Source organism: Convolutriloba macropyga, unplaced genomic scaffold, assembly GCF_964194025.1.
Source record: "Convolutriloba macropyga unplaced genomic scaffold, txConMacr16.3 SCAFFOLD_1380, whole genome shotgun sequence".
Classification (NCBI taxonomy): domain Eukaryota; kingdom Metazoa; phylum Xenacoelomorpha; order Acoela; family Convolutidae; genus Convolutriloba; species Convolutriloba macropyga.
The window spans coordinates 1-10844 of record NW_027450737.1 but is presented as its reverse complement, the minus strand read 5'-3'; the positions used below and the strand labels follow the sequence as shown (position 1 = coordinate 10844).

Genomic DNA, 10844 nt, shown 5'->3' with positions numbered 1-10844 from the left:
AAATAACAATGTACCATAAACTGCAAACTAATGCAACAAAATTTGTCTAATTTAACTGGAAAATGGATTTGAGAATCCTTTGGTAATTCAAGCGCAGCCACATCCGCAAGCAACATCGCCAATGAGCTCTAACTTTCTTACACTCTCACGAAAAACGCTTAGATAAACCAAGCCCTCAACCTTCAACTAATTAAGCGATGAAAAGTAACACAACTATATGTCTTCATGTCTCTATACTTTAATAGGTATTCTCTAATCTTTAGGATTTTTTTAATTAATAAAAGAAATTTATGATTCTATGATTGAGAACAATACCAGGTGGTCATTTCAGATCTATTGTGTTTTGCCCCCAGCTTTGTGGGCCGATATTTTTTACACCCCAGTCGCCCGCTCTGTTTTTTTAACATAGTAATGTGCTATATAACAATATTAAAAGTGTAACTGTGGGGCGTAAAAAACACTGGGGTGCCAAAACAGAATAGATCCGTCATTTCAATTAATTAAACACTTGATCAAACAATATACGTAAAACGAGATCAAAGATGGCGTGGAAAACTAAACGGTGTTTACGCCACAACCCAACCAGACCAGTCTTAAAATATTTGAAAAGAACGCAACACCATTGCCAAACGGGTACATTGCCAATGGTTACTGCAGACGTTGAACTGTCTGGTGTGTTAACCAAGCTCGCCAGTCTTTTCCAAGTCGATAGCTTTAACCTCAGAGTAGCTTCACAGTTAGTCCCCTCTAAGGATCGCGACAAGTTCGTACTCTGGGAAATCAATAGTCCTGGAGATGCCCTCAGGGGTCTCCGTTGTCCTGCAAATTCCTTTCCCTAACTCCCTAATTTAACATACTTAATGATTCGTTGCTCATTTGGTTCATTACATGTGTATAGTCCCAGCTAGGGATAATCGATTAACTGAAGATGTACATAGCAAATTATGTAGCTGTACAAAAATTTGAAGTGAAATTACTCACTTCGATAAGACCGTATACTGATTCTTTATAAATAACCAAAATTAATTAAGATTGACGTATAATTATTTGTTTATTTAACCTACGTTTTATTTGACTGAAGAAACGAAAAAATCTATACACGCAAATACTACAATTTTTGGTTTCTTCTAAGGTGCAGGCAAATTCTAAAAAAAGAATAAAATAAAAAATAATGTTTTTTAACAAAACGTTTAGTTAACCGATAACAAAATTTTTTTTTAAACGAAAGGTATAGTTAACCGAAAACAATTATTTTGAACAGGTATTGAAATTTTCAGTACAGCGACAGAAATATGCTAACTGACTCATCGCTTCTAAAATATTTCAAAACTTTCTTATAATAGCATCGTAATATTTAATTTCCCAATGATTTGGTCAACCAACATTCAACGCAACCTTTATTCTCACAGATTGGTCTTGCTCACTCTCTCTCTCTCTCTCTCTCTCTCTCTCTCTCTCTCTTTCTCTCTCTCTCTCTCTCTTTCTCTTTCTATATATATATATATATATATATATATATATATATATATATTTCTCATATTGACTAAATTCGTTTTCCACGTAAGAAGTTGACGGTTTGTTTGGTTTGTTCAGTGTTTCTTGTTTCAACCGTAGGAAATTGTCGGAATGATCGGTTGCTTAGATTTTGCATGTTTGGTATGAAACGCAAGAAATTAGACAGAAATGGTCGGTGTCTTTCATAAAAGTTTTTGTTCAAGATATAGTCAAAAATTTTGATACATTTTTAATCGCAGGAGTTTCAAACGTAATTCTTGTTGAAACAGTTGTCTAAAAAGTGATTGAAAATAGATTGACTTTCTGTTTTAGCTCCTCTTAAAATGTTGGTTGAACAAATTTCGTTTTTTGTTTGTTTTTGGAGGTGAAAATTTAACAGACTTAATTAACATTGATGGGAATTCGGTTCACAAAATCACACTTACTGGGTCTTGGCATGATCATGAGAAATAAAGTACATAACGTTATTTTTCCGTGATTTCTTGTCGTTTGAAAGCGACTATACCGAAGGGTTCTTACTTTTAAAACCGGACATATCCACGATACCGGAGAAAAAAATAGATGTCGTCGTTTTTTTCTGAATAAAAATGAACATAGCGTTTATTTTCTTGCTTTTTACACACAACAATTTCTGAACTGGAGTATAGCCAAATTGAAACCAGCGGCTGATACATAAGGCCTACGAGTAAAATTTTGGTATAGTAATGTCGGCCGGTAACCAATGTATAAGTAATAGAGCCAAGAGCTTTTGGTGCGTCTTTCGATGTGCTTGAAGTTTACAAGCAACTTTTTTTTTGATGGTTTCGATATTTATACGAACTGAAACACGAGAAAGAAATCTGACCATGTTTCAAATTTTATTATAATTGAGTTCGGATCAGACATCATGTTAGTTCATGACTGCTTCGTTAAATTTGAATCACATTCACACCTAAATTTCAATTGGATTTAGCGGACAATATGTTGAACATTCCAGGGCCTCCCACTCTCTTTCCTGCAAAAAGCTGGAGATTTTTGAAGTACAGGAGAATGATCTTTTTGAAAAAGAAACGTTTTTAAGAATTTTTTTTTCAGTTTTTCTCAAAACGTTTATTTTAAGCTAATGCGAAGGGCTTAGCTTGTTTATGCATTTAATATATTTTTCTGTTCATCTGATTGCTTTTTACAGATCAAAATATTAAAAATCGCTTGTCTGATCTCAATTTTCTTTCAAAAAGTCTGGCTCCAATGATTCAGAGAACTCAGCTAATTGCGTTCCTCAAGATGCGCTCTCGAGTCTTGTTTGTGAACAAAATCTTTCTGTCAGGAGACGAAAAGCTGCTAAAGCTGCTTAATATACCGTCCTGACCAGCTGACGTTCAGCTGACTTTTTTAGTTTAGTATTTTGACAAATCATTGGTTATTGGGACGATTTATTGGTCACCCTGATGCGTTCCACTTGGGCTTTTGGAGCGTTTAGACCTTCAATTATCATTTTTTGTTATTTTTTGTTAATGATCCACAATTTTTGGCCACGGAGCTTTTTTATTAGGTAGCGATCATAAGAATGACTGCCGTGCATCAGGTCATTTTTTAAATTGAGTTGTTTTTGTATCTTGTCAACCAAAATTCGACTATTTTAGGGCGAAAAATTGTCAAATTAGTCTTGTTTACAATGTAGAAATCATTCTTAACGTGCAGAAGTCATGCTGTACGTTGATTTTTGGTACCAGAGTGAAATTGAGTTGAGAAACAGAAATAACTGAAACTGAGCTGCTTTTTATTCATATTGATATTATTGATATTTAAAAAGGGGGAAAATGTACATGAATCACGTCTTACTTTGTCTGGTTTATTTTTGTTCACGTACAAATTGTTGTGATAAACTTATTAATTGTTGCGATAAACTGTGTGATTTCAGATCATTTGAAGCTAGGAACTATATCAATAAGACCACCAGTACCAGTTATTGGTTCCAACGATTTATTTCTATCTTTCTTTCAAGCCCCGTCCGTTCCTAGCTTGGACGGGTGAAAAAGGAAGACAGAATGAGATTTCATATCTTTAAAACTTCCAAGACCAGAAACATAATTTTTGCAAGATTCCCAATTGAAGCATCTCCGGTTTCCGAACTTTAACATCCTATAACTTCCAGTAGCGCAAATTCGACATCTATCAGAATTCTTACCGGAAAAAAGGCAAAACGACAATATAGTTTTTTTTCATTGGAGGAAACGACATCTTCACCGGCTCAACACCATCGAACAAAGAACCAGAAGAAAGAGCAGAAAAACTTGCCTTACTGGCCGAAGAACTTGTGCCTCTTGCGACAGAGAAAGTATTTGTAGTTGGCATCCGTTCACGAGGAAGCAACAGCGCGAGTAAAAGAAGGCCAAAGCAACAAACGAATTCATCAACAAACTGCAAAAAAGAGTAAAAAGTGAGAATACAGAGGCATCACTGAAAGAAGCTTATTCTCCGGAACTACACTTGAGTAACGACGCCGTCCACCTCAACGGGAAGGCCCTTGGAGGAATCTGTTCCATATTATAGAACAAAATCCTACGCACAAATTTCAGCGAAAACATAGACAAAAAATACCATCCAAAGGATTACCGCTGTGCTAGGAACTGCGAGTGTGGTTCGTACAAACCCACGAATTACCAACGGTACCAGTAATTGGTTCCAAAGTTAAATAAGTTTTTCTTTCCCCAATTTATTAGTTCCACCCGTTTAAAATGTGAATTTTTCTTTAAATCACACACTCAACGAAATGAGTTCCAAAACATCTGGTAAACAAATTCAATTAGAGGGTATGAGTATTCAATGTGAAACAAGTTCTAAGCCAATTGGTAAAAAGAGGCAATCCTCCGTTGCGTATGCTGTGCCACAATCATGCACATGTCCCCAAGCTGCACAAAATTTAGCAACGAAATATTAAATGCACTTCAACAGGTCAATCAAAACGTTCTGCTTCTATGCAACGCTTGCGTACACCAGAACAAACGGGATGTGATTCTGGACATCATAAAAATTCCACCACAAAAACAGAACAATCTAGAAATAAAAGACGACATTCAAACCACCATCAAAGAAACTATTAGCAGCAAAATAAATGCCAGAACTGCAAATGACCCGGCAATCAGAACAAGAGGAATTGATGAAAGTAAGAAAGAAACCGCTCGTGAAAGAACTGAAGAAGATGTACAAGAATTACAATCAATCCTCAAATTCCTCAAGCTAGACTGCCAAATTACGGACTGCAGGCGCATGGGTATTTTCAAAGATGGAAGGCATCGTACCTTTCTTGCAACCATGCCATGCATGTATGACAAACGCATCTTACTACTCTCACTCTCAAGATTGAAACGATATAACAAAACAGTGTACATTAGCAAAGACTACTCCCTGCAAGAAAAAGAGCAACTGAACAACTGTCTGAAAAAGCGAAAAGACTTAATAGACGCAGGTTTCCCCAGAAAAAAACTTAAAAGTAATGAATGTGACATTATACGAAAAACAAGATGAAAATTGGGTCGAGTACTCAGACAATGCTCGGTAATCCACCTGACTCGCAAAATATATAGACAAAAAACAAGAGGTATCAATTCTAACGTTCAATTTACATAGTTTCATTGATCTACCACGAAGATTTGCATTTGCAAACGCTATTATCCCCTACAATCCAGACATTCTTTGCCTAACCGGAACATGGCTCACAGAAGAAGTTCCAAACGAAGCACTTTTTCTCAAAAGAATGTCATTCACAGAAATGACAGAACTTCAAAATGCGGTGTCTCAAAACATGGAGGTGTTCTAGTGGCGGTAAAAGACAACATTCAATCTAAAGAACTGTTTGTTAAAAACACATGTGAGGATTGCCTAATCGTAAAAATTAACACTAAAAATGACTCAATCCTGATCGTCTGCATTTACAACCCACCTAAAGGCAGCCCATACAGATGGTGCAAGCAGAAGTTTGAAGACCTCACCCAAACGCTAAAGTTTTTAGAGAAGAAAACAAAGCCAAAATTAATCATCATTACAGGAGATCTCAACTTCTCAACCACTGACTGGAAATAAATGTCGTCACCAGATGAATTTGAAAACACCTGGCTCAACTAATTCTAGATGAAAATTTTGAACAAATGCTAAACTTCACTGACCTTTTGTGGTATAAAAAACAGCTAGATGTCTTCCTAACAAACGAACCACAATTTTGGATCAATTCAAAAATCGAAATTAAAATTAGTAATAACTATGCCCTCAACAACAAAAAATGCGCAGATCATTACGCTTACATAACACGATACGAAAACAACTATGATCAAGCGACCGATCGCAGAAGAACAAAATACGCTTACAAAAGAAAAGATTGGATTAATTTTAATTGCAACATCTCAAAGAACCCATTTAACCCCTATTGTTACAGTAACGTTGACGAACTTCTTAAACAGTGCTGTGAATGGTTCAATCGCCTTTTCGAACAAAATGTCCCAAGAGTAACTCAGCACAGATCACAGCTCCCCCTGTGGGTGTCAAAAAGCACATCCCATGAAATGAAAAAACTATCAACTTTGAAACAAAAAGCAATTGCCCATCCAAGTCCTGCTCCAAGCACACTAAACAAAATAGATTGTCTCGAAGAAAAAGTCAACACAATTTGTAAAAACGATCAGTCATCTATGAAAGCGAGATCATCTCAACACGTCAATTCAGCGTGATTCAAAAATATTTACGATCAATTAAAAATGTCACACCATTCTCAAGCCAGATGCACCTAAATGAACAAACGGCTAACACTAATGAAGAGAAAACCGAGTTGTTCAATTTATTTTTCCAGAGTGTTTTCAATTAATAAATATCAAAAGTTGAGAACCAGTTCAATTTTGAAGAAAAAGGTCTTAATCGTTTCGATATTTCAGAAAAAGAAATTGAAAGTATACTAAATAAACTTGATACTAGTAAAGCCAACTGCCCTGATGATATAACTAACCTGTTTTCGAAAAAACTATCAAAAACAGAAAGCAGATCCTTACTTCTACTTTTTCAAACATTCATTAACAAAGGTAAATTTCCAGCATATTGGAAACAAATTGACATAACACCAATACACGAAGACGGCGATAAAGCCACAATCAATATGTATAGACCAATTAATTGCTTATGTTGCTTCTCAAAAGTTTTCGAGAAGCGAAAACATGTTCAACGAACTCTATGAGCACGTTAAAGGAACACTTCACGATTCCCAGTTTGGTTTTCGGCCTCAACGTTCAGCAATTATTCAAGTGTTATGCTTTCTAGAACAACTGTACAAAGAAGTCGACTCAATTGCACATGATGAACTTTTCGTTTTCTACCTAGATTTCCAGAAAGCGTTCGATACAGTACCCCATCACAGCGTTGTTGCAAAACTGTCGGAATCAGGGGTCGGGGAAAAGCCCTCAGATTCATAGCCAACTACTGCGACGACAGAAAACAACGTGTTCGCACTGGAGACTCAAAGTCGAGCCTTCGTGACGTCACTAGCGGCGTACCGCAAGGTTCAATCCTTGGGCCACTACTTTTTCTCGTCTACATAAATGATTTACCATAAAAAATCGATTACAGTTAAACCTACGGTTATGCAGATGATTAAAAATTGCTCTCTAATAACAAACATGAACTTCAAATTGATCTCCAGAAATTAAATGAATGGTGCTGCAATAACATTGAAATGCGCCTCCATGAAAACAAACGCAAGATCCTTTGTTTCAAGGAAAAGTCACTCTTTACAATAAAAAATGAAACTGTCAACATCTCGTCTCATCAAAAAGATCTCGGAATACAAGTTTGTGATAACCTCACTTGGCATCAAAACGCAAGCACACGAGCCTCCAAAACTCTTAAAGCACTTTGGTACCTCAGAAGAAAATTGAACCACAGAACTCTCCTTCAAGTTAAATTAAACGCATACAAGGGTTACAATGTACCAATTATATCCTATGTCAAGTGTGGTATCCGTCTGAATGCGATCTAGTACTCATCGAAAGAATCCAAAAAAGTGCGACGAAATGGATAATCGGTTCTTCTCTCACATATAAGGAACGTTTAATCAAACTGAAAATTCTACCTCTATCTTTTTACTTCGAACTTCACGGCTTATTACTACTATGTGATCTCATAAACAATAAATACAACATTGTCATAGAAAAGTATATACATTTCAACAACAATAATCGGACGATACAAGGCGCGAAATGTGAAATCAAACTTACGAAAAAAACGATTATTCAAAAGCGACGAAAATTTTTGTTCGAGAACAGCCTATCTCTGTAATATTGTCAACAAACACACAGACCTTACAGACAACAAAAAAAAATAACGGATCAGCGAGATTTATTGGAAAATGATTCTTAGAAGTTTTAACGAAATTGACATGTGCACTTGGAGAATTTGCTGCCTGTGCAAAAACTGTAACCATATTTCAAAACTATCTCATTTATAACGATCAATAAGGGTGCTTCAACCCGTGCATTGCAGAAGCCTGAACTACTACTACTACTACCACTACTACTACAAAACATATCTTCCTGCAAGGCAATAGGACTTCGGAACTTTTAATCTCAACCACTGCAAGACATAGTCACCCAAGCTCCAAAAGTAACAGCAGGTTTTGATGAATTTAGAGATAATAGAGTTGGCCCGGGCTATATTCATCCGTATGGTCTGAAAATTACTCATATCCTGAAACTAAGTCTGAGCAGAATAATGTCATACTTTTGTAGCTTATAACTGGTTATTATTATAGTAGCATAAACACTATTTATTAATAAACTAGTTTGTAGGCAATTACCGCAAAGCACACTTAGCTTTGTGGTTTAGACTTGCTATGGAAATTAAATTTTTCAAGTACCCACGCGGAACTTTGAAGCGCATATTATAATAAGCTGAACAGATTTTTTCCATGCAATAAAATTTTACTCAAAAAACAAGCCTATCCAGTGTTAATCGTGACAAGCTCAGAGTACTACCATCCAGAAAAAAAGAATTTCGCAAGACTGATTCACCGCTGTTTGCTCTGCCACCAACCTCCGTGAAGAAAAAAACCGCATTCATTACAGAAACATTGTATGAGTAAAAAGGTTTCTGATTACTTTTGTCAAACCTGTGGGTTCAGGTAAATTTACTTGAACACTTGTTCAGGTAAACTTACCTGAACCCTGTTCAGAATGTCGAAAATTTAGGTGAATTTTAGGTGTACAAACACCTGAAACACACCCGAACTATAGTTCAGGTAAATTTTACCTGACCGAGTCCAGGTGTAATCACCTAAAAAAGAGTTCTTTAAATTTGTAATTGGCAATGAAACGACTAAAATCTTTGTTTTTCGAGCAAATTGTTCAGGAACTGTTCAGGTGATTCGAACTTTTCAGGTGTGTTAACCTGAACTTCACCTGAAAAAATCAGGTAAAAATACCTGAACTTTTAGGTAAACACACCTGTAAAGTTTGGATCACCTGAACAGTACATGTATTTTTTAAGGTATTTTTCAGGTGAGTTCAGGTAAAAGTTCAGCCGGTGACGCCTGAAAAATGCAGGTAAATTGCAGGTAGAGTTCAGGCAAGTTGGGTGTAGTTCAGATGAGAACAATTCGCCCAAACGTTTCAGTTAAATTGGGGCGTTTTTCGGTTAAATTTAACTGAACTTTTTTTCAGAGTACAATTTAAAAATATTTACAATAACCGAACTGAATCTCTTTTTGCTCGTTACATTAAATGTTGTTGTAAAACATATAGATCAGATTACTTTTCGTTAAAGTCGTCAACATAAATGTCAGAATGTCTAAAATAAGCTTTTCCAGTCATTCTTGCCGGACGTCCAGCCTCGCGGCAGCTTTTGGAGGAATTGTCTGTAAATTGACCGCTGGCTGTTCCGGATTGGCTGCTGGGGTATCGGCCGAGACTGGTTGTCTGCCAAACTTTAGCATCATCGCTTTTTTAAATGCATTTCTGAAAGCACTGCCGCTCATTGAGTAGAATAGAAAATTAGCCGAATTATTCATGATGACACAGAGCTCGGCGCAAACGTGGAAGAATATCTGTCTTTCCCGCTGCACCGATCGACTCATGAGGAAAAAGAAGCCTATAAGACCGAGTGAAAAGACCAGATAAGCGATTGTCAAACACATGAGCATTATTATGTAACTTCGTTTATTTTGCTGTCTACGACGAATCCTAGAAGCTACAGTATTTGACATGGTAACAGTGTTGGATGAAATTGTGGTGTTGCCCGTATTTTGAGACACAAAGTTCTCATTGCGCTTCTTCAAAGCCACCGCGAAAATGACGTTACATACAGACAATGTTAACACAGGTATGGCGTGGAATATACAAATGTTGTTTATCAGAATAATCCGGTTGATTAGGACGTTTGATCTGTGAAAGTTCCAGCCACAAACTCCACCGTTTGGAATGTCGAAGAAAACCAGAGCACTGATTGCAATTGTGTATGACGTCACGACTATAGTCCAACTGACCCGACGGACGAATGGTGGTTTTGTGTGTTGTTTGTGCCAGAAGGGAGCTTTAATCACGATGACCCGGTCGACGGCCATAGTAACCACGTGATATGCAGCCACAACTCCGCTGGCCCACGAATGGTAGTGGAACAGTTTGCATACCACATTCTAAACACAAACAATAAATCATTTCCGTTTGCGCCTCCTAGTACGTTATTCACTCCTCGGTTACAGAGCACGTGCCATATGGTAAATTATTATGTAAAAATATGGCAAGTACGTATGGGGGTGGAAATGAAATGCACCCACTGAGTAGGGGGGGGGGGGGACCAACAGAAAAGGCCCCAAACTATTGAAAGAACTTTCTATTGTTGAAGTTGCCAAGTAGGCAAACATTCGTAACGCAAGAATGAAACGGAGAATTCCAATTCGACTTTCACAAGGTAAATAATGAGCTGAATTCTTGTTTGAAACCGTAAAAACTACAAGTTATGAAGACTTATTTCATTATTCAATTAATTGGTCGTACTTGCATAATTGACTCCCATAAATTGACAAAATGACTCCCGTGAACCGGGCTCCAAGTCAATTCATTGGATAACAATAATAAAGCCCAGTAGGAATATGCTCCTTTATAATTGATATTTTCATATTACACAATAAATAAAATTAAGGTATTTTTACCTTAACGGAGTTAAGGTAAACCGTTGATAAGGTAAAGTTAAGGTAAATTTTACCTAATTTTTACCTTACCTCGGGTTATGGTAAAAATTTACGTTAACTCTGTTAAGGTAAAATTACCTTAACTTTATTTAGTTAAGGTAGTGAGGCCTTAACTTTTCAGGTAAAG

The 10844-nt window shown here is 36.6% G+C and overlaps 1 protein-coding gene across 1 annotated transcript; it reads right to left on the bottom strand.

Annotated features, from left to right (window-relative positions):
• Positions 1 to 9259: 9259 nt before the first annotated feature.
• On the bottom strand, positions 9260 to 10162 carry LOC142356120 (somatostatin receptor type 5-like; the record flags this gene model as incomplete). The annotated part of the gene is made up of 1 exon (XM_075408088.1): positions 9260 to 10162. A coding segment is annotated over one exon (825 nt), but the record flags the coding sequence as incomplete, so codon positions are not given.
• Between the last annotated feature and the right edge of the window lie 682 nt (positions 10163 to 10844).